Genomic DNA, 24,868 nt, shown 5'->3' on the forward strand with positions numbered 1-24,868 from the left:
TAATATAATTTGCTGCATGTCTTTAAAAAAAATGACCTCCACACTCCTGAATTTTTATGGCGAAAGGTGTTTTCACTAACACCCCATCAAGTCTCCCATTTTATAGCTATGAAGCGAAACTTGACTTGTCACCCTCCCGTCCTCACCCTTATTCTCCGCTGCTCTGGCTCAGACTTACTGCTCAACCCCATGCACGTTTTACTCATTTTTTTACCAATAATCAGATTAGTGTATTTCAGGAAATATCTGCATAAATGCCACTTAGAAATTTGTCAGAATTCTCTGAGTGAAGACCCTGGTGGACGCACACCTGACTCTCACGGTGAAGGCGCAGTGAAGTATGCCCTGGGCCAGAAGGTCTTGACACGGTCACTCTGTCCACGTCCAGCGGCCGAGAAGCTAGGGGTGCCCCCCACCCTCCACGGCCTGGCAGTGTCTGGGGAGGTCCTGGGTGAGAGGCGCGATACCCCACGGCAGCCAACGAACTTCCCACGTGAGGGAGGCATCCTCCGTGCTCAGGGCTAATGTCGGGTCCTCTCGCTGGAGTGCCAGCTAGCCTGCCCCAAGGACTGTCAGTGACCGTAAGTAGGAGGCAGACATCATCCAGGGAGACGCGGAGCTCTCACCAGATGCCATCGTGCTGAAGGTGCGACGCCCTCGACAAGTCAGGGTACGCGACACGAGAGGACTGGCACCCTGAGGCCCTCCCGCAGCGCCTGCCCTATCACCGCCCGCCCCAGGGCCCAGGCTGACCCCTCCCTCGGCCCCACTGAGTCCCACTTGCCCACCCCGCCCCAGCTCCAGTGACTATACTGCCCTGCCCTCTGCCCCAGGCTTGTGGGGAGCCGTGCCTCCTTTCCCACCGGACTTTGCCTCCGCTGACCTCAAAACAGCGCTCAAGGCGCAAGGCCGACCTGAAGCCCGCAGACGGTGGCACCCACGGCCCCCGGCCCCGGGCACCAGGCCCGGTACACGGACAGCCGCCTTCTGTGGGCAGCGCGTCGGCGTGGGGGTGCCTGCGCCGTTTCCCCGGACGTCCTGTGTCACCCCTCCTCAGTCAGTGACCTACTCAATGAAAGATGGGAACTTCCATAGTCACGTGCATTCTAAGAAAATATCCCTAAATGATTTAAAAACTACAGTAACTTTTTGGGCTTACTTCTCTGGTTTTGAGATTTAATTTTATAAAGTAGTGACCACTACGGATTTTAGATTATTAATCTCAAATCAGTTTAGTGTTCTAGAAATAAAAATTCAAAAATGGGACACCTTAAACTACAACAGTAATTCCGGTTTATGAGTACATATAAGAAAATATGCTCATAAATAATTTTTAAATCAATGTTATTGAAGCATACGCCACACGTGACAAAATGGGGCCCTCTAACTGTGACTTTTCACCTCTCTGACCCGTCGTGTCACCTCAGAGTTTAACCCCCAGAAGGCAACCTTACTCCTGCTTCTGCAGTTCCAGGGGACACTGCACTGGTGGCCCCAACCCACTGCCAGGAGCCTCAGCTGCTCATGTCTTGAGTGGCCCTCGACCTCCATGGGCCTACGGCACCTCATCAGACGCCAAAGCTTTGCACGTCCCACCAGCTGGAGCCCAGGGTCTTCCGGCCAGACCGGAAACGGTGAACACGTTCGGCGGCTGCCACACACCTGCCTTTGCGTTAGTGCACTTGGAGCTGCAGGTGGTCACTGGACACTGGGTTAGTGCACTCGGAGTGTCACATGGTCACCGGACACTGGGTTAGTGCACTCGGAGTGTCACGCGGGTCGGACACTGGGTTAGTGCACTCAGAGCGCACGGGTCACCGGACATCAGGTTAGTGCACTCGGAGTGTCACGCGGTCACTGGACACTGGGTTAGTGCACCCGGAGTGCCACGTGGTCACCAGACACTGGTGCGCATCGGAGCCTCACGTGGTCACTGGACACTGAGTTAGTGCACTCGGAGCCTCACGTGGTCACCAAGGACACTCTTGAGCTTCAGCTCTGCTGGCCGCTCGCTGCTTCTTGTTCCCCTGCTTCTCTTTTCTTGCTTCCCAGGGTTTGCTCTTAGGCTCCTCCAGAATTTCCCTCGGACTTACTCGTACCATTTTTGAGTACGCTGCTCTGTTGGTTTCCTTGGCAGCTGCTCTGCGTGCCACACCTGTGTAACCATCTGCTGGCATCGCTTCTCACTTTCCGGCGATGCGGAGATCCTGCCTCCACGCCGGTCCTGGGTCCCGCCCCTTTTAATACGACTGTCCTCAGCATTTCCTCCAGGGACACTGAGCACACCGGAGGATCATTTTTGCTTCAATCATCAAGAGGGACTTGGGAATCCAAGGGGAAGACGATGTATTATATTCACCCCAGTTTTTATTTTATCCGTCTCAAAAGTCCGTTATCAGGCAGGGTTCTCCAGGGAGACAGAGCCAACGGGATGTGTGTGTGCAGACAGCAAGTGTCATCTTGGGGACCAGCTCACACAAGTGTCCCACTGTCTGTGGTGTGGGCTGGCGGGCGGGGGACCCCAGAAGGCAGTCAGCTGGAGAAGCACATCTTGCTTTGGGAAATCAGTCGTTCTGTTCTATCAAGGCCTCCAACTGATTGGGTTAAGGGCCACCCACATCCCAGAGAGAAGTGTTTGCTTCACATTCACTGGTCTAAACGTTAACCTCACCCCAAACCACCTCCCAAGCTGACCAGAGAACTGACCACCACGCTGCCGTCTGCTTCCGGGGTCCCGGGCCTCCTTGGGTCAGCAAGGACGGGCCCCTCCAGCCATCGCTGAGGGCAGGCCTGCTCGCAGCAGGTTCTGAGCGCACCCCTTCAGCGGAGTCTTCACCGACCCCCCTCCCCTCCCCCCTGGGCGTCTCCACCACATACAGAACCCATGCCTGATGGTGCCTTCCCCTCAACGACTGAAGTGTGCCGCTTGCTTCTGGAGCCCACAGATCCAGATGTCACCGAATCGGTGAGGCGCCGAGATGACAGATGCTCTCCCTGTGCCCTCTTCAGGGTCACTTCCTGTCCTTGCTTTTCGGAAGTTCGATCACGATGTATCTTGGTGCATGTCCCTTGCGCTTACCCTGCTATGGTGGGTTCGCTCAGCTTCTCGAACGTGTGCGTTACACCTGCCACCAAATCTGGGTCTCCTTCTGCAAGCACAGTCTCGGCCGCTCTCCCTCCCCATCCTTCTGCAAGTCCTCTGACACACATGCGGGGTCTTCGATCACTGTCCCAACGTTCCCTGAGGCTCTGGGAACTGCTTTAATCGACTTTTTCCTGTTGTTCAGCTCAAGTAATTTCTACTGATCTGTCTTCAAGGTCACTGATTCTTTCTTCTGTCTTTTCTGGTCTACTGTTGAGACCTTCGACTGAGTCCTTTATTTCAATCACCGGCTTTCTCAGTTCGATAAATTCCCTTTGGTTCTTCCAGTCTCCATTTATGCCATGTCTTCATCTCCATTTCATCCATGTTTCAAGACAATTCATGAGGCATTTGGAGGATGGTTGCTTGAAAAATGCTTGCCAGGTGATTCCAACATCTAGGTCTTCTGCCGTCTCTCCCCACTGGACTGGGACTGCCCTGCTTCTTAGCACCACGAGTGGTTTTCGATTGCACCCTGGACATCTGGGGTATTACGCTGTCAGTCTGGATCTTAGCTTGCCTTGTAGCAGCAGCCGCCTGCTTAGATGTGGCACCGGACCAGGCAGGGGTGGAGGGCCCACTGGAAGCAGGGGGTGGGCGGGACATCGCGCACCGCCTGGTTAAGTCTCTTCGCTGCTGGCGGGTGAGATGCCCTGACAGGACTCTGGCCGGGCATCAGCACACAGCCCGCTTCTGCCGGGCGCAGGATGGAAGCTCGGCGTCTGGCACAGCTCTGCTATCACCACCAGGTGGGGGAATCTGGTGTTTGGCTAGGGGTAGGGGAACAGCATCAAAAAGGTTTCCTATCGTCAGACTGTGTTTCTGCCCCTTGGGACTGAGGGAACCCAACTGTCCTTGGAGCGCTTTCCCCTATGCCTGTTGGCAGAAGGCCACAGGATTCTCCGGCCCGCTGTCCAGGTGTCCAGGGGAAGCACAGAAGCCCGGGGACTCCCCAGCATGGTGGCCCTCCGTCCTGAAACCCTCGGCTGCAGCCCCCTTCCCGCCTCTCGGAGTCTGTCTGGGCAGCTGGCTGCTCTCCCTAAGTGTTCTTATTTGTGTGTGCAGGGGGGGGGCTGGCAGGGGCGGAGATGGGACCTGGGATAAAGGGGACACTCTATCTTATCTGGAGTCTTACAGGCTATTTTCAAATGCAACTAAAGGCCAGTAACTACTCCTATGGTTATTACTAATATGCCATATTCAAATCATCTGAGAAACGAAAGCACAAGAAACACACGGACTGTAGAACTTGCTCTGCTAATTCACGTGGGAGAGACAGACAACCGCGTGTCAACACCAACCTCCTCTACACGGTGGTGGATTTCTCAGCGAGCACGTGGCTACCCGACTAAAAGCCCCACTGCCCAGCCTTTCTGACGGCAAGCTCGCCCCATGTGACACCTGTGTTCTGCCCAGTGGGACGTTCGCAGACGGGACATTCAACTTCTGCATCAAGCCTCTGAAGAGCAGAAGTGTGTCCTCTTGGCCCTGTCATCGTGAACCAGACACAGCGGGGCGGTGGGCGTCCCAGGCGACCCCGTGGGCAGCGCCGCCCTGCCAGCTCCGCACCGCACAGCGCCAGACTGCGGGGGCGGGAAGCCCGCACAGAGAGCACCCCGCCTCCACGCCGCCTGCACATCTGCACAGCCGCAGCAGGCACCGCACGGACTTCTGGGTTCTGCTCGTGTGGAGCCCCTAGTCCTGAGCCCCTGTTCCGCATAGGGTCACAAAGGTCAGACTGCCGAACACCGCTTCTCAGCCTCCGGAACCTGCTCCCCGTGACGGCAGGAGGATGAAGCGTCCGCACAGCCCCCGGCAGCGTCTGCGCACTGCGGCTGTGCCGAGCCTCTCCCGACCGCCCTGGCCTCCCCTTCTCGTGGTCACACGCGGACCTGAGAAGCTGCTCTGGCCCAAGGGAGGAAATGCAGGAGGGCTGAGTCGCGGCAGAAAAGTAAAGGCGCCTGGCTTCGGGAAACACGCATCTCGCCACGGCCTCCGGGGAGAGGATCGGTCCCAACTCGAGGGCTGATTCCACTCTGGGATCCACAACGGTGAGGGGCCGAGGCGGCTGGAGGCCGAGGGCGGGCTGCGCAGGCTCCCCCTCGCCTGTGGGGCGACCCCCCGTCTCAGGAGACCACGTCACAGCAGCGCTAAGCACCAGCAACACCTGAGCAGACAGAGTGAATGCAGTGACGAGCAGGGGGCATCGCAGGCAGAAGGACCATGAGCTCCCCGTGGGGAACCAACTGGGAAACAACTTGGACAAAGCATATGGAAAAGAAAATACAACGCAGGGAAACTCTGAAAATAACGTACAAAAACCTCAGAACTTCTGGAGGGGATACGTTACTGTTCTCTCTCTTTTCAGCTACGGAAGAAGTCGGAGTGGAGTTTGCAAGGCCTGCGTGAAGAAGCATTGACAGTGGAAGCCATGACTCTCAGTGTCCTGGTGGCCTGTGCGGAGGGCCCGCGGGGACGATCGTGTGCCGGCCTGGCCTGGGAGCCACACCGGGCCCCCACCACGCCGAGGGCCGGGCCCACCCAGACGGGCAGCGCACGCACACACACACGCACACACACGTGCGCACGCTGCCCGCCCGGCCTGGACCATGCGCTACAGCGTTTCAACACTCCCGCCGACGTCCCTCCGTCCTGCCTCCTTTGCTGTTCCACGGCACGCTCCCCACGCGTCCTGACCCCGACACAGGCGGACGGACAAAGTAAGGCCACCAAGCACCACCCCCCACCAACACGGGTCAGTTCTCAGCAGCGAACTGTATGTGTCACACACTCGCTGTGGGAACAAGCAGGGGCCGGGTGAACATCAGCGTGGAACAGAAGCTCCAGGACTCAGAGGCTACGCGGTGACCACATCGTGCACAGCAGCCTCTCCCGACACCAGGCCGCCTGGCCTCCGCCTGACACGCGGCGCGGCCGGGCCAGGCCTCGGTGCGAAACCCCTGGCACCCGGGACCCGCGGAGCTGTGCAGCGAGACGCCCAGAACGGTCCAGGGGAGCAGGAGGCGCCTGCCGCAGGAACCCCTTCTCCCAGGGTCAAAGGGACAGCTGGCCCTAGTGCTCAAAGCTCACTTCTCCACCACACACTGTCGGTCACTGTCACTCCTGCCCTCCAGACGGGGACCTCTGAAGATGGGTCACTCCAGGCTGTGGGGACCGCTCTGTGATGACGACGGAAGAGTCTCCGTCCCTCGGGAAAGTGCGCGACGGCACTGGAGGGGACGAGTAAGACGATGTGCACGCCTCACTTCAACACTGTTCAGAAAAGGTGTGTGGGGTGAGAGCTGGGAGATTGTAAAGGCGGCGGATCCGGGCACAGGAGCCATCGCCTGCCAGGGGCGCTGCTCTCTCAAGCATGACGCTTTCAGAATAAGGAGGTTGGGGGTGGGGGGCTGCTGCAGCATATTATGGGGACGACAATCACAAGGTGGCTTTAAACCACTCGTGGTCGTTGAAACTAGAGCAAAACAAAAAACCAAATCTTATTGCCCAATTACGATGTATAGATGAAGCTGTACACCTGAAAACACAAAGAAAATCTCGTGCGATGCAGGGCTGCGGAGCTCAGCCCTGCACTCCCACAGACAAATAAACACTCCCCCCAGAACGGCGTTAAGAAAAACCTGAAAACGTTCAAGAGTAAGTGTAAATAACGTACTGAATTATGAACAAAACATTACTGAGCGATGTTTGACGATAAAGATTCAATTTTGTAATGTTCGATTCTCAGGAACAATCTAAAAATCTAATGCAATGAAAATGGAAACACCAACCGACTTTGAAGTAAGCCAAATTCTGACGTTCATATTAATAATAAACCAGAAAGGGAAAGTAAGAAGCATACAAATATTCGCGTATCATTCCAAAGAAAAACACAGCAAAGACAAACCAAAGAAACAAGACAGCGGCGCCCTGGCCAGGCGCAGAGGAGCGGGCTGGGGCACCCTCCTAGTGCTCCCCATTCTCATTGCTTTGCCTTCTAAGAGTCAACAAACATGCAAACATGCGTAGCCCTCGACCCCCCAACCCAATCCCAGCTGAGGGCAGTCAGCTGAGGGCTGCAGCTCAGAAGAGTGTGGCGGGCAGCGTGGGACAAAACAGAGACTGAATCCAGTGACCCTGGGCTCGCTCCAAACCCCGACCGCCCCTGGCACGTGTCCTGCAGTCGTGTGGGCCTCGCAGCCACCAAACTATGTCAGCGAAACGCAGGCCTGAGCAAGCGCGTGGAGAGCTAGGGTCCTCAGTGTGCAGGGGGGACACGCAAATACAAGCTGGGGGTCCACAGGGGGGCTGGGCAGGGGCTGAGCTGGGGTATCTACGGGAGGTCATGATTTCCAAAATTGTGTGTGCTGCACTGCACATGTGCCTGCCCTGGGAGTCACGTCACCATCGTGTGTCCTGCCTGGGGTCACTGTCACCATCTGTGTGCCTGTCCTGGGAGTCACCATCACCATGCATGTGCCTGCCCTGGGGGGCACTGTCACCATGTGTGTCATGCCCTGGGAGTCACCGTCACCATACGTGTGCCTGCCCTGGGAGACACAGTGGTATTTAAAAAAAAAAAAAGTCACTGTAGATTTGGAAAATATTTCTAAGCAAGTCACAAGAGCTAGAATCTGTAAATGAAAAAATACACTGAAAATTTGAATACCTGACAATTAAAAAATGTATGCCAGTGGTGGTGGCAGGAGCGGGGAGCGGGGGGTGAGTCAGAAACTGAGAAAGAATCATCACGTGGGGCCAAAAAAGTTAACTTCCTATGTATGTAAACAGCTGTCACGAATCCGTAAGAACAGACCAATAATCTCCACCCACATCCCAAGATAAGGTAAGAAAATTAGAAGACAGAAAAAATACTACTAATAAACATTGAAAGATGCTAAACTTCACTTATAATGAAGAAAATACAAATTAAAACAACAAAAACATACCATCTTACAATTACTGGATAGGAAGAGACAAGTTTTAAAGCACAGATAGCGGAAATGGCACGAAGAAATGGCCCTTTCACACACTATGGTGGGCTGGGGCCGACACCGGTTAAACCTCCATGGACAGCAAGTTGACAATCTCCGTCAGAATTCTAAATCCACGTATGTGACTCCGTAAATTCACACAGCGACTCCATTCCGAGGCGCCAGCTCACTGTGCGTCTGGAGGGGCGCTGGGCGCTGGGCGCTGCCCGGGTTCCAGAGCATCCCTGGCCTCCAGTCACCAGGTGCCTGCAGCACCTCAACTCCTTTCCCGCACTAGTGACAGCCAACATGTCCTCTGCGGCAGAGGCCCCGACCCCCGCACCGCGGACGGGAACCGGTCCGTGGCCTGTCAGGAACCGGGCACAGCAGGAGGTGAGCGGCGGGAGGGCAGCGAAGCTTCATCTGTATCTGTATCTACAGTCACTCCCCAGCGCCGGCGTCACTGCCTCAGCACCCCCTCACATCACCAGGCGCTAGGTTCTCAGGAGCGCTGGTCCCTGGTGCCGGGAAGGTTGGGGACCGCTGCTCTGCAGTACCAAATCGTCTCCGTGAGAAGCACTGTACAGCAATGCGCCCACACACGTAAGAACATCTGCTCATTGTGGCTTTACACGACAGCGGAAGACAACCTACGCGTCTAACTACAGTGACCTGCCGACCCTGACACGACACCATGTGGCAGCTGAGAAGAACCGGAGTCCTCTCTGACGCACAGCTGTGTAACAACACCCGAGGCACAGCTAGCTGAGGCACGGAGGCACGGGGTGACAAGGGGGCCCCGACATGGCACCAAAGGGATGGCTACTAGAAGTTGCTCTGGGAGTCCTGGACTTGGGGGCTGACGGAGACGCGACTTTCCACCCTCTGCAGGCTTGTCTGCTGGGTGTCTGATGGTGTGCAGACAGTACTTATTCCAAAACATTTTAACGTGCCATTGTTTAATACAAACATTTCTGTTTTAAAAACAAAACCACGGCCATTGCTGGAGAGTGCCATAGTCCAGGGAGCAGGGGCAGCGTTTTGGGACACGATCGGCGTCTACAGAGAACTCGAAAAAGTCTTGGAGTCCAGAAATCCAACTGTAGCTGGGAGAGATCTACCCTGATGAAGTCATTTAGGATATACACAAAGATGTAGTATTTATAACGCTGAAAAAGTATAAACAACTTAAACGTTAAATAATAAAGGAAACGATTACATATCATCATGCTACTTCTTTAATAAAGTAATTTAAAATACTGACAAGTGGGAAGACTCAGGATACAGTACACGAAAAGGAAAAGAAAATATTCACAGTATATTAAGGGACAAGGGCAGGTCACCAAACAGTCTGTCTAGTGGCATAACTATTTATGCATTAAAAAAAAAACAAACTATTTTTTAAACACAAACTATTATGGAAAGCACGTATAGCAAAAAGAAGTTTGAAACACTACATGCATTTTCTACAACTGATGTGATTATTCTTTTACTATTACTTCTGTTTACTTTCTAACTTTTCCCAAAAGAAACATACATTACTTACATAATGACATTAAAAGATAAATGATTTTATATTAAAAATTAAAGCCATATGTAAAAATACGCAAACCCATATAGAAAGTACAAACACAATCTTTAGGATGCGAGTTTTACACGTGCAACTTGAACACTGTCTTTGTTTTTCTGTCTCAGCAGGAAAACGTGCCAAACAGTTACCTGCAATGAGCCCTGGAAGGGACAGCTGCAAGTGACTTTCATGCTCTCCTTCCTACTTTTTGTATCTTCCTAATTTCCTACAGTATTTTTAAGGTAACAGTCATTTCCACTATAAAGTAGGCCCTCGAAGCCCAGCACCAGGGAGCTGTCTTTCCCCAGTCACCCGTAAAGCTGTCCCCGGACTATGCCTGTGGCCCCCAGGGATGTTCACCTGGTGTATAAACTGCTTCGTGTCGTCGTGAGTCTCTCTCCTCCCAAACCCCCACACGTCAGGGGGTCCAGGAGCCGAGCAAGGAGACTCTCCCATCTTCAGAGGCAGAAAATTTACTTTTGGCCACTACAGATTCCTATAAAAGTTATTTTCAGCTTTAAATATATGTGTGTGGGGGACCCCTTCTAGCCAACGTAGACATATGTTGACCCTCCAAATATACTACACGTTAAAACGTCTCCAACCAAATTAACAGGTACAGAAAATAAATGTATCATCTGTGAAATGGAGGTCAGCTAAGGCACACTTAATGAAGGTTAAGTCCTGGAAATCCACACGAAAGGCTTTTTAAACTAGTTTATACCTAAAATCCTCCTAAGGGTTAGATGCATTTAAAAACCAGTTAACAAAGTATAGGCCGAAATAATTACCTCTTCCTTTTCATGCAGCATGATATGCGCTTTGAGACTAGCCACTCTGGAGAATTTCTTGTTACACACAGGACAGGTGGGGTCCTCCCCATTGTGGGTACACTTATGAAGTGTCAGGTTGAATTCAACATTAAACGTTTGGGGGCACTGGTCACATCGGTGTGGCTATTTGGAGAGAAAAGGCAAGAAGCCACTGAAACACAGTCTTTCCACAACAAAGCCATGCGAACATCGACAGGTACCACGGTCCAGACGGCCTTTCCAGCCTCTCTGACGCCTCGACCGGTCCAAACTGACACATAAAGCTGCTCCCAGAGTGTCTCAAAGGACTGCAGGACAGCCACACACCTACGCAGACTAGACTCCTACCAGCAAAGGCTGCCTGTCCGCGTGTCAGGATGCAGGATGCAGTCTCCATGGCAACGAATGTGAGCCCTGCACTGCTGCCATTCATCCCTTCCTTTCTGGCCAGCTCCCCGGCTGTAAACTACACCGCTTTAAGCAAAACAGGTAATCAAAAATTTTCCCAGGTTTTAACAGAGCTGCTTATGTCGGTCTAAAATTTTCCCCAAAGGGAAGGTATTCTGCCACTTACTTGCAGAAAGATAGTGTAACCACTGGACCACTTCTGTCTGGGATGCCCAGACCGGTGGCGGGGAGCCAGCGCTTTCGGGCTGTGGCTTTTGGGGGGACGCCAGAGGGCGCCGTGTTAGCAGCACGCAAACCCCGCTGCAGGCCGTCACTCACGCTGGAAGCTGAGCGGGGCTGGTCACATCCTGGTCCCAGAGAAGAGACCCTGGTATTGTCGGCCCTCCCATGGCTCACTAGCTCACGCTCTCCCACCGGGAGAAAAGCCGGGGCCACTTTTTCAGTTGTCGTTTAACTGCCACTTCCCGTGTATCGGGCAAGCCATTCCATCGGGACACTAAGGGTCCTGACTCAGGCCGCAGGGCGCACTGCAGAGGGGGTGCGGATCTCTAAGATGGGGCTGCGCCTGCGGGAAGGCCAGCCACTGCCGGAAGCGCCTGTCAAGTGCGAGGCCCCTTAAGGGGCAGCACGCCCTGCGGGGGAAACACACACCACACGCACCACGGTGCGCCAGCTCCCTGCTGACTCAGGCAGGAAATCAAACTCCCCGAGAAAAGTCACGTTTTAAGAATATTTCTTTCTCCACTCGTACGTAATTTTGACACACACTCATCAGACGAGCCCTCGCTCTCTCCTGTCACCTAATAATAGCTAGGAATGCAACTACGACAGAAAACAACATGTCAGAACACGTCTCACATGCTGTGAAATGCTCCACAGTCGAGGACTCTAAATTATCGGACAAGTTCTATCTCGCGTGTGGATTTCTGCACCTCCAGTTCCAACGCTCACGTCTCGACGCCCCTTGTAAATACATACCTTGTCGTTTCGCTCGTGATCCCTCATGTGGCGTTGAAACTGGGACTCTTTTGGAAAAGATAGCAGACAGATTTCACATTTATGGAAGTTTGGGACTTGACAGGCATAATTAGTGCTCTCCGCATTCAATGTTAAAACTCCATCTATAAAATCGCATAAGTATAGTCAATAAACACCAGGTGTTATTCTCATCACAGAAATAAAACTAAATCGTTTGGTTACTGTTCAGAAACCAAATTATGTCACAGATTTATGAGAGGTTTTAGATGAAATTAATGGTATCTTAACTTTTCAATGGGCATGCCTTTTAAGTTGGAAATGAGAAGCGTTGAGATGATGGACACGCAGGAAGCGATTCTAAATTCCTCTTCACGGGACTTTTAAAAATCTGAAACTCAGCTCCTGGGGCTTCACGGCCACACTCGCCAGCTCACACGAAAGCCATAATGTGCTTAGCCTGGCCTGCCCGCTGCGTGTGGTTTCAAAGTCACTACGAATCCTGGAGGCACGTCACCTCTAAGTCGCTCTCAGGGGTCACCAGTAATCCACACCGTTCCTAACTCACTCAGTCAACAGAACTCTGGTCAAGAGATAGAAGCTGCTTCACTCATTCAATCGACCTCAGAAAACTGCTGCCAAGAGAGATTAAGTCAGGTGGCACGGTCTGGGGAGGGGAGGGCTGCGAACTGCACGGCCCTTGGGTTTCACGGTGGGCCTCTGCAAGCCCCCTTAGGTAAACGGCCGCACGCCGCAAAGCATTCTCAAACCAGAATGACTACGTGATAACCACAAACATGTGTCAAGGATGCCATAAAGATGTTCTTAATCTCTGCAATTCCTTAAAATAAGTGAATATACTCCAGGTCTTAGAATCTGGGCATAAATATACAATACATATTAACTGCACGAAGACTAGAAACGTGTCACATACGAATCTCTATATCAAATCTGACCCCAAAATATTAGAATCTAAAATTTCGAAGGCAGGGTAGGGGGCTGGTTTTAAGACTTGAGAAATCTATTTCCCGAGCACGCATGCACTAAGTGGGCCTGCCCTCTTTCTCAGAGCTGAGTCCGTCTGAGAAAGCAGCCTGCACTTCCAACTCCATCCAGCAGTAGAACCTGCCTTAAAGCAGGAACCGTGACAGCCCACGGGCCGGAGGTGGGGTGCACAGCTGCGGTGCACAGGGACAGGGTCTGGAGAAAGCAGGAAACAGCTTCAAAAATCCTTCTGACAGATTCGCGAGTAAAGCAAACTCCAGTTTCAAGAAATAGTAATGTAATTCAAAAGACTTCAACTTCATTTGTAAGTAAGATGGCTCTACTAACGAAAAGACATAACCCGTTTTTATTCTATTTATTTTTAACTATAACCACATTCTAGTCGAAGAGCACACTTTTTAAATTTCTGCACTACACTAATAATGAAACATTTATGACTCCCTAGGCTCAAAAGAAATGACTGTTGGGACCACAACAACCCATCCATTATTATTCCCTTTGAAAAAGTTTTTACCGTGGGAAGCAGTTTGTAAGTTAGGAAGGTACAAGTAAAATATCTGTTGAAAACTGTGTTTTAAGAAGTAAATAGCAAGTGTTTTAAGCTAAAGGTTGAACACAGAAATAAAAGACCACCTCAGATGAACCTCTAACATGCAAAATTAGAAACATTTCAGCATGCAGAATGAAACAAGTCTATATGTCGAAACTACTTAATATGTTACTCAAAAATGAGGAAGGGTTTAATTAACTGCAAATGATAGGCAAAACGCTAAAAGAAACTATAAAATTTATAACTGAAAAATGACATTGTTTTGCTTATGAATTAAGATTTTTCCAAAAAAGTTTTCTATTTTAAGCAAGATTTCTCTCCTTAACAAAGCTCAAACATAATAAATAAAATCAAATCATTTTTCAGTAATAGTATGACATGCTGTTAAAGCAAACTTAAAACAACAATAATTCAAATTAGCTAGCGGGGGAAAACAGCATTTTACTTTTCGCATGGAGCATGAGTTTAAAATCCACGCAGCTCTGGGCTGTCACTCTGCTTGGCAGATGTGGCTCTTGCTCTTCACAGGAGGAAGCAGGAAGCCTTTCCCCCAGGGCCAGGCGGGCCTCTGTCATCCAACTTTCTTTCTGTTCAGGGCTGGCCCTTGCTGGGCAGCCTCCTAGGCCTCAAAATAATCCCTTGTGTCTATCCTGGAGCATCTGTTGCTCAGAAAGAGGCCTATGAAAGAGCGTACCCGGAGGCCACAGGTGGGACCCGCACCCACGAGTCCCACGAGGCTCACGCCAACGCCCCACGTCTGTGCGTGTCCACTGTTTGGGGCCATAGGGTTCTCAAGGAGGTGGGTGTGCTCAAATGCACGTGGCCTGCTAACGGCCAGCCCGGCTGAGGCGGCTGCCAGTGCCCGAGATCCGGGGCAGCACACATCTAACGTCCCGCAGACCGGAGCGAGTGTCCTGCACGTGGCTCCCGCCTTCACGCGCGCGGGCAACAAAGCGACTGCACTTGGCAGAGTTCACGCCCACGGCATCCGGCCCATGCCTCCCACTACCCGTTTCTGCTCCCAGAGGACGGGGTGGTGGGGTCAGGGGGTGGCGGTGTCTTCGCATGAGTCCGCTGCTGTAAGCGAGACTCTGTCTACAGGGTCCCAGGCAGTCGCCTTACCCAGAGACAGGACATTCTCTGTGATCCTTCCTGCCACCAAGAACTCAAATTGTCAAAATTAAACAAACACTGAGTGCGTGAAGGTCAGAAGGTGATGGAGCAGCTTTGCTTGCCTTGAGAAAAATCTAGAGACTTGTTTCAAAGTCGGTTTAACTCTATGTAACTAGAGATCCTAAGTAACACCAAGAGCCGTCTGTCTGCCACACCGCAGAATGATAAAGCCGGTCCCAGAGCCAGGCAGAAGAGTCAGAAGACGCCTCCTGCCCCCGCGGGGCCCCGGGCCTCCAGGACGGAGGGGACCTGCCGGCCCCACGGTCTGCAATGGCCGGGGCCAGACGCACTGTCTGCTGGCACCAGGTCGGTCGGCTGGACCTTACAGGCAAAGGTCTGTCCTTACCCCCAGCCCGAAAACCTAAGTTGACCTTTTGCGCGAAATACCCCTTCTGACGTGACACCCGGCTCCAACAAAACCTTCCGCACCGGCAGCATTCCGTGGATCTCTCGCGTGCGCCTCTCCGGCCTTAAACGCTCCGTGTCGTGTGAGCTCGCGGCTCTCCCTAAGTCCTGGCGAGGCTTTTTAACGTTAAAGCGAGGCGCATCGGTTTCACTGTCGAAAGCGACTGAGCTAACTCCGAACTGCTCTGATTTTATTTTAGGGCTTGAATAAAAATCATTTCCGAGTACAGCTGGCCCCACCACGTGCTGCTCTCCCCGGCGCCACCCCCAGCTGCCTCCTCCAGCACCCCTAAGCTCCTCCGAGAGCCCAGCTCTCAACCACGTAACCGTTCTGCTCCCACTTTTCATCCTCGGACTCCATACCGCTCCCGGAAGTCCCCTTTGGGACGCCTGACGCCACCGCCCGACTTCGACTCGGCAGCGCTTTGGCTCACCGCCACGATTCCGTCTCCTTCCCACTTGGTCCCCTCCTTCCTGCCTTCTCCCGCTTTCCCCTGCTCTGCCACACGCGTCGGCACTCAGGGTCCGGCACAACTGGACCTTCTCGGGAAAGCTCTGAGGTGTCTGGGCCCAAGAACCCTGTCCGCCTCATCTCTGTACCCCTAAAGCCTTGCACAAAGTCTGACACGTAATGTGTGCCTGAAAAATATCTGCTAACTGTCTGGAGAGCAGATAAAAGCTAACGATTTTGGGGGTCTCTTCCCAGTCGTCTGAAGCTCTCACGACCAACACAGCTAATTCCCACTTAATTGTGGCATTGACTCACACCCTCCACCTCAAAGCTACATACGTTAAAGAGTTGCCCAGCTCGTCACATCTGCACTAACTAGTCTCCTTTTGTACATATCGCTGTAGCCGTCTGGTGGCTCCTAACAGCTAGCTGACGTGCACATCATTTTCTTGGTACAATCTCCGTCAGAATTCTAAATGCCCTGCGCGCACAGCGCCGGCCACGGCACCTGCTCTCGAGGAAGCAACCAACGTGTCAACTCACAGTGCCGGCGCCGGGGGCGCTGGACCCGGGGGACGCGCTTACGCGTTTGGCCCGTTATCAGACAGAACGTATTCTCTACAGAAGGACTCGTGTGGCGATAAAACATCCTCATACAGAAAAGGCATCCTCAAAATGGAGCCAGTGGAAGGAGCAGGACGTTCTAGATGCTGTCGTTTCCTTAGGAGCGTGGAAGGGCGGGGACACACCGCGCACTCGCGTGTGCGTGTGCTGGCGGCCGGCGTGACAGGCAGCTGGCTGACTGGGGAGCAGGGCTCGGGAAGGGCCCGTCCACACTTCAAAACTCCTAACTACGATAAGGCATCAGCTAGTCGAACAGATTTAAATGAAAAGGTAAGAAATAAAGTTTGCGTGGGGAAGTGGTGGGTCCTACGCGCCACGGCCTGCAGAACGGCCGAGAAACCCAACATCCCAGAGGAACTGAGCCACTCAGTCAAAACCACACCGCTCGCCGCGGCAGAACCAGGAGTTCCTCAACTCCCGTCGATCGGCGCCCCAATCTCCAGGTCATGGCTTCTGAGACGAGAGCCCAGTTTCCGCCTTGGCCTCGTGTGAGAACAGCACCTGAGCCGGGCCCCCGCCAGCAGCGTCCACCCCAGCTGCAAGCCTAAGATTGTCACGGTCTCAGCATAAGATGCCTTCGGCGGAGGGCCAAGCCGAGCGCCCTGGCTAGCAAAAGCGTGAGCCGTTTCAACGAGAAAATGACAGTCCAGAGCGACGTGACCCGGGGACCTGCTGGACCACGACGTGAGAATGGACGGCCTACTGCTACACAGTGACACAATGAACCTCTCACGCTGACCAAAAGATGTCCACCATCAGGGAACATCCATACGATCTCATCGTACAACGTTCAATGAGTGGGCAGAGCTCACCGAGGCTGTCACACATCGGGACAGCGGTTGGTCCCATGGGAGTCCTGACTGGACAGAGCACGGTGGGGACTCCTGGGGTGCTGTTCATGGCCTATTTCTTAATACAAGAAGTTATGTATATGTTTACATGGACCGTTATTATAACCGTGTCCTCTGGATGCTGATTCTATGAGAAAAAGTCTCGTGGAAATTCACAAACATTGGTATAGGTAGCACAATGAACGACATGGAACAAACCCATGACAGAGTTAAGATACATACCCCGTCAGAAACTCATTAAACGGTCCCTAACCGGGTCAGGCCGCTCATAGCTACATTCGCCTTCTCCCAGGGGTGTGTCGAAGCCCGTCTTGTCAGGTTTGACTCTGTGTGTCCGTCCCCGTCAGGCCCGCACTGCTCTGACGTAAGCGTCACGTATACACAGCCATCACAACTGTAAGTTGTCCTTGTACTGGCGAAGCCACCGCACGGACTGCCGGTGGCACACCGTCACGCTTAGAGAGCACGGCCACACGTCCGCAGGAAGCACGTCCCTGGTCGTCACTGGGCAGCAACCCTAGGGCTCAGCGTGGCTGTCACCAACTTGACAGTGCTTGGCAGAGGGCGTCAGCGGCCGGGGCAAAAAGCTGCACAGTGAGTGCGAAGGCACCGGGCAGAGAGGCGGAAGGCCGACAGCTGCCTGACTGCACCCATTTTCTGGGGATCACTGTTTAGGGGGGTGCCCAGGCTTTCCACCCCGTGACTAAGACAAAGGCCCTCACCAGCCTTAAAGAGATTAGGCTTAGGCAAACAGTAAGGCTGCTTACTGCAGAACACGGCGTGTGGAGCGGATACGCCCTGCATGCCCGCGTCGCCCGGGGGCCTGCCCTGGGGGGCCTGAGGCACAGGAGGTAACAGGAGCTCCAAGATGGCAGCGTGGTGGCGCCTGGCACGGGGTCACGGTGTACTGCGAGGGCGGGACTTGGCAAACGGCTTCCGTGAGTGGCCAGGCGGTAAATGTTTAGACTTTGTGGGTCGGGAGGTCTCTGTCCTAGCGACTCGACTCGGATCTGCTGCTGTAGCCTGACGGCTGCCACAGGCAACGGGCAAACGGCTGTGTTCCGGTGACGCTGTCTGCCAGAAAGGCTAGGCCGCAGGGGACCGACCTCAGCCTAGAAGACAAGACAGGAACACGACTGAAAGGTGTACGTTACAGCACTCGACGTCTAGGTAAACTCTATCCCGATACGGGACATACGGAGAAGGGATCGACAAAAAATTATTCTCCTCTATGTAGAGAAGATCGCTTTTTTGCTTTGTCAAAGGAAGAATGTGCTCGCAACACCCACGAGGCCTGTAACTTCCAGCCTTGAGCCTAGGACTCTGTTTCAGCTGGAAGGCGAGGCTCTGGATACGGAAGGTTGTATTCTGTCATAATTTTAACATACCGTAGTTCTGTTAAATTTGAGTGTGTGCGTAGTGTCTGAATATACAAGTACCTGAGTTTAAAGTCTTTCTTTAGAAACGAAAAAGTATGGGTGATAAAAGTAAATATTTGAAAAAAAATTCCACCCAGTAAAAAAAATGGGAGGACATTTAAACAAGAGCTTCACACAAAGAAATGGCTAATGGGCATAAAAACCTTATTAGCACAAACCGGAAATTAAAAGTCGGGGATGACAGTACTCAGACCAGAACGGCTAGCGTGCGACAAGGACAGATGACACTAAGCATTGTTGGGACTACAGCGCCTCAGTGCGGGAGGGAGAGGCCGCCGGCAGCGTCCACTGGACCCGGACGCGCAGGGGCGTGGGCGGCAGCGCCTGGCCGCAGTGGCCCCAGCCTGGACGCTCCCCAGACGTCTGTATTAGAAGGGAAAACTGAGGGCGAAGGAAACGACACGCTGCGAATGGGACGCGCCGCTGCCACGCGGCACCGGCGACGAGCCCATCAAGCACACGCCGGGGGACTCAGCCCCAGCGAAGGCGCGGCGCGCGGAGGGGCAACGCTGGGCAGGGACAGCGTCCGGGGCGGCCGCAGCGAGGGCTCGGGCAGCTCCTCAGCACGGCCCGGGCTTTCCCACCGACACGCGGACACCGGACACCGGACACCGGCCTGGCCGCCCTGACGACCCCTACGCCACGGCCACGCTGAGGCGGGCGGGAGGGGCGCCCGCGCCAGCTGCGACCTGTCACTCGCGCCCGGGAGCGCCGCCCACAGCCGCCGCGCCACTCATGGGTGACACAAGCTCCTCCCCTGCACCCACTGCGGGGACCCCTCCAACTCCAGAGGGCGCTGTCGGGGCGGCCCCGCGCATCGGGCTCCCCGGGAACCCCCGCCCCCGTCACCCACAGGGAGACAGCCCCGCTGCTTGTGTCCTCCGCACAGGATGGGCATCCGGGAGCCTCAGGGGCACTCACAGCCAGATCCCCCTCAGTGCCCGGATGTCAGCCGACCCAGAGCGGCCTGGTCACGGGGCCCTGTAAGGGCCCCCAGGGGAGTCCCTGCCGAGCTGCGGTAACACTCGCTGAAGGTCTCAGCACCACAGACTGGTTTGCAGGCACCGCTGGCTCCTGACACGCAGGGACAGCGTCCTTGTCACAGAGACAGTGGGAAGACCCTGGGACATAATGCGCTTACAAAAAACTGCTCAGTTCACGTAAGGAAGACCCATGGCTTAGTGTGGTTTTCCAAGCCTAGTTTTGTGTCGAAGATCAAGACTTTGAACCGATGTTCGCTCACTACTGCTCCCAGGATCAGAAAAGTTTCAGAACTTAAGTGTTACCCAATCACACCTCCCTCGAGGTAACCAGTATGCTGACTTCCTGCCTGCCTGCCAAAGTTCAACCGTGGAGAAGGAAGGTCGTGCCTTTATGAAGCTTTTTCATGCGGGACCCCTGACTGCCTGCCCTGAATCGCCGCCCACCAACAGCACCTGGGTTAACCAGAGGCCACCACACGCTGCTGCTTTGTGAAAAGTGACATTCCACCACACAGCCTGTCCCAGTCGTCACCTCTCCTGAGGGTACAGTGTAGCGTTCCTGAATTCATCCACAAACTCTACAAGGCCCAAACTGGTCATCTGCACAAGAAAGAACCTGCTTGTTCCTCGGCTCCAGGTCTGCCTGTGTCAGCTCTCTGGAAATGCAGCATGACAAACCTCTCCAACAAAACAGACTCCGCAGGCAGCCAGCTAAAGGTGCGGCTGGGAGGAAAAGTCCTGCATCCGTCTGCTGAGAGAACAGATGGAAGCCACGAGATCCTAAAACACAGTGGCCCTCGAGGTCACGTTACTGCTTCTTAAGAGTAAACTGAGAAAACTGTGATAAAGAACAAAATCCTGCCGCACTCACCTTCACATCCCAGGATGGTGCCAGGCACGAAGCAGGCGCTCTGGCCCACCCCGCAGACTTACAGACAACGCAGGCTACCACCTCTCGACCCCCGCCCCGCGCCAGTCACCACTGCGAGAAATGCTCCTGGGGTCTGTTTGGACAGTCTTCTCTGGAAAGCCTAGAATCTGAGCACCTGTTATCTGAGGCCACAAGCTGCTCCTGCCACCATGGGACAGACACACTGTCGTGAAGCGCCAAGGCAGAGGCCACGGCTCTGACCTGGAACTTTGAGCCCCTAGCGGAGAGCCCACCTATGCCAAGAACTGCTTTAACGTATGTGTCGAATACATGAATTAACCCATCCGTAGAGCTTTCCATTCATCAAGGCTGAGCAATAAAATGCACACTTTGGACTCAAATGTAGATTCGAATCTCAACTCTGCCACTTACTAGCTGAGTGGACCTGCCAAATCACTTACGCTGTTTCTCATTTCCTCTATCTGTAAAAATCCCCACCTACCTCCCAGGTTTTTCTTAAAAATAAAATTGATAATGGGCAACACAAAAAATAATAGTAATTGCAGATTATGAGAAACATCACTGAGAGTAAACTAATAGCACAAGGGTCCTCAAACGTTTTCGTTTCAGGACCACTCTACATTCTTAAATATTACTGAAGACCCCAAAGACAGGTCTACATGGCTTATATCTATTAATATTTGCCCTATTATAAATTAAAACTAGGACTTTACAAATACTCATTTAAAAATAAATCTATCATTTAACATTTTTTTATGAAAAATATCTTCTCAAAAGAATACTAAGTTTTCACTTTCTAAATCTTTTTAACATCTGGCTTAAGAGGCAACAGGTAGACCCTCGCATCTGCTCTGCATTCTCTGCTGCATTTGCAGTATGGGGTTTCTGAGTGGGACACATGGCGATAACGCAGCCACCACCACCTTGATCTGCGCTGAGGCCTCGGGAGTTTTACCCCTAACTGCTTTTGTATGATCAGTGCAAATGTTAACCAAGTGAAAAGGCCACATGTGCCTTGCGGACCCCTAGAAGAGTGTGGGATCCCCAGGGCCCCACGACCCACACTGTGGGAACCTCGGCGGTAGAGAAAGACAGGCGTAGAGCGGGAAGTTCGTCTTAGACAGGTTTAGGAAGCTGAAGCGCTGGGACCTAGAGAATGAGCAGCGCGGGGAGCAGCAAAGGCCCCGACACATGGACACACGCGGCATCGAGGAGCAGAGGACTCGATGCTAGAGCGACGGGAGAAACGGGAGTAGGACTAAGGAGTAAGACCCACAGGAACCCGCAGGCCTGCGGATTCCACAGGGACGCGGAATCCACTCACGTTTTAATCAGGGCCAGCACCACCTGATTTACATTTAAGAGGCCCTTCCGGCTGACAGGTGACACATTCATAGGACAAGACTAGCAGGAGACCAGTCAGAAGGCTCCTACAGAAGTCCACCTGAGAGATGCAACGACGGCAGGGCCAGGGGGGTGACATTTCAGTTGGACAGATCAGGGCCTGATGGAAATCCACTTCTGAGGCAGAAGCCACAAGACTTAATTATGAAATGCTCGGGGAACAAGAGAAAAAGTATTATTTCTAAGTTCGGGATTTGAAAGATCAGGTGACAGGGAAGCCATTTGGTAAGATAAGTTAAGACTGGCAGAATAGGTTCCCAGCGTCATGTCAACGCAAATTTCCTATTTTTTCTCTATCCTAAGCCATCTTCCAAGTTATGAGACACTGCCCCATACGTTATTTTTGACAGAGGCAAAAGCAGTGAGACAGGCCTTGAAGACCTTCCAGAAACTGTCGCCACTCATCAAAATTCTGTGCAGTTGTTATCCAACTGTGATTCTGCACACCTGGATCACTGGTCAGCCAACACTTCTCCGGCTCCCTAAAGGCCACTCGAAGACTAAGTTCTTGCTGAAATTCACACGCAGTTGCAGCTACGTCATAACGTCTCCCTAATTTACATGTCTAACTTCATCCATTCCAACCAGAAAAATGCTGCCTCGTTCGGTGTGTCCATTTAACGAGTTTATACTAATTCCTAGTCTTTACCTCTTTCTTCCTAAATGCTTTAGATGACAAAGTTTAAAGGTCCAGAACTGACCATCCTGCTCTGAAAATCAGTGCATTGGCCCGCACCAGCCTGCATCTTTGTTCTTTAATCGCCAGCTCTTTAATGTCAGTTTACTCATCGTGGAGGAAAGGGTGACACTGAGTCACCGAGGTGGGCGACCAGCTAGACACACAACTCAATGGAGGCAGGGCAGAGCGCCCTGCACCCCTGCGCATGCGGTTCCCAGCTCCAGGGGCCTGCGGCCCGGGCCGGCGTCCCGGTGGCCACCAAGGGCCGGGGCGCTGGGGCTGGGCGAGACGGGGACCCCGCCCGGTCCAGGGGTGCGCTCGCCGTCCCCCGTGCGGCCCGCAGGCCGGGGACGAACGCCTGGAGTCCCGGCCTGCGGGCCGGCGGCGTGGGCTGCAGTTGTCACCGGGGCGCCGCGGTCACTCGGGCCACACCCCGCCCCGCCCGGCGCCCCGCACGCCTCTCAGGCCGCGGCCCCGGGCCCAAGGCCGCCACCCCGCGGCGGGCGGCCCGCCACGCACGACCCGTCAGCGGCTCGGCCGGGCGGGCACCTGCGCCGCCGGCCGCGCTTCCTGCCTCCCGCGGGGCCTCCCCTGGCCGGCAGCGCGGGCGGGGGACGCGGGGGACGCGGGCGGCGGGCGGAGGGAGGCGGGCGGAGGGCGGAGGGAGCAGGCTGGCGGCGCGCACCTCGCCCCCGGCCCGCCGCGCCGCCCGGCCCAGGAAAGTAGGCCCAGCCGGCGGAGGGCCGCGCCGTATCATTCCGCCCGCGCCCTGCGGCCCGGCAGTCGGGCGGCGGCAGCGGCGGCGGCAGCGGCGGCGGCAGCGGCTGTGGCGACGCGCCGGGCCTGGGGGCCTCCCCGGCCCGGCCCGCTCCGCCCCGGCCCGCTCGGCCGCCCCGGCGCGGCCCGCCGCCTCGGCCCGCTCGCCGCCCCCGCCCGCCGGCCGCTCCCGGCGCCCTCCGCGCCGCATCCGGGGACTATATCGCGCGGAGCGGCACAGCGCGGCGGGCCGGGCCGGGGCCGCTTACCGGTGTCGCCGCGCGCCTGGCTCTCCCTGGGCTTCGGGGGGCGGCCCCGCGGCATCGTCGGCGGCGGCGGCCCACCCCTCGGCCGCACACACACTCACACACATACGCCCGGCGGGGCGCGCACGCGCAGGGACCGGCCGTGGGGGCGCGGCGCGCGCCCGGACGAGCGGGGAGGCGGGCGGAGCGGCCCGGGCGGGCGCCCGAGGGCCTCACGGGGGGAAGGCGCCCGAGCGGCCGAGCGGGCGTGCTGGGGCCGCGCCGGCCGCGGTGGGGTCCATGGCCCGGCGGCCGCGGTGGGGGCGTTGGGCGCGGGCGCGCGGTGGGGGCGGGGAGCGGCGCCCTGCGCATGCGCGCCCCGCTGCTCGGGCCCGGGGCGGGCGCCGCGCGGGCCGGCCGCGCTCACCTGGCGGCGGGCTTGGGGACGGGCGGCCGGCCGGCGTCGCCTGACGGTCCCTGTGTGCTGACGTGTGGCCGTGACGGCCGTCCGGGAAATGAGGAAGAAAGGTGCCCTTACAATGGGCGGGTGGTGATGGTTTTCCAGGTGGGGCGACGGTAACGACGGGACAGCTCAACCGAGGGTCCTTTGCGCGCCGGGTGTGGAGGGCGCGCTGACCTGTGTTCCTTCGGTTCCGGGCAGCGTTCCCGGGCACGTCGTCTTCCCGCACTGTTTGAGGACGGCCTTTGAGAGCGTCGCCGCGCGCTGTCGTTACAGTGGCGACGAGCCCGGGAACCTACGTGTGCCCAGCACACCGGTCTCCGGCTGAGGAACACAATCCAGAAGTATCTAGTGTCCCTGTCGTCCGATGTAGTACATTAAAATTTCACTTTCAAATGTGTTGGTGGTTTTGTTTTGCTGCCCATACTAACTGCGCAGATTTCTCGCAACAGGACGGCAGAGTGTCCGGTGAGGTTGAGAGAGGCCAAGTTATCAGAAAAGGAATGATCACTTGCTCAAGTAAGCCTAAAGAAAGAAGTCTAACGGTATCCTCAGAAAAATTAACTCAAAGCGATTAGTAGCGATTACTGAACAATTGCAAGGTATTGTGAGGGAATACAAAGATAAAAGAATCTGTTGCTCCCCCTCCCCCCGCCAAAAAAAACTTGGAACGATGGGGCAGGAACGACACAACACTAGTCAAAATATTATAATGGAGGGTTAGAAAATCCAGAGAAACCTTGAGCCGGACAAGATTAATGCAGTTAGAAAAATAAACAGGAAGTCCCTCTCCTTGCAGTCCAATATGACAAAACGCCTTCAAGATGGAGGCAACAGGTAAAGAAAGGAAAAAGCTAAAATTAGGAATCATCTGGTAGGTGCTTTATATACGTTCACTTATATTTACGTATATTCATCTAATGCCGGAAAATATTAGGCAGATAATGATTTTAAAAGCAAGTTCAGAGAGCTTTTCTAACCGAAGTCAGCCTGCTAGTGAATGGCCAATGGGATTAAAAAATTAAATCTTAAACTGCTTATGTTTTAGTGCTTTACATGAAACATCTTTAC

At 54.4% G+C, this 24,868-nt stretch overlaps 1 protein-coding gene across 1 annotated transcript in view; it reads right to left on the reverse strand.

The window, feature by feature from the left end:
• ZNF236 (zinc finger protein 236) overlaps positions 1-23,518 on the reverse strand; it is an 80,367-nt gene extending 56,849 nt beyond the window's left edge. The window contains exons 1-3 of the mRNA XM_039839483.1: positions 23,362-23,518; positions 11,884-12,026; positions 10,477-10,641 (exon numbers count right to left, since the gene is read on the reverse strand). Coding sequence (XP_039695417.1) covers positions 10,477-10,641; positions 11,884-12,026; positions 23,362-23,416 — 363 coding nt within the window. The 5' untranslated portion in view covers positions 23,417-23,518. The remainder of the gene's footprint in view (positions 1-10,476; positions 10,642-11,883; positions 12,027-23,361) is intronic.
• Between the last annotated feature and the right edge of the window lie 1,350 nt (positions 23,519-24,868).

Source organism: Pteropus medius, unplaced genomic scaffold (genome assembly GCF_902729225.1).
Source record: "Pteropus medius unplaced genomic scaffold, Ma_sr-lr_union100, whole genome shotgun sequence".
NCBI classification, from domain to species: domain Eukaryota; kingdom Metazoa; phylum Chordata; class Mammalia; order Chiroptera; family Pteropodidae; genus Pteropus; species Pteropus medius.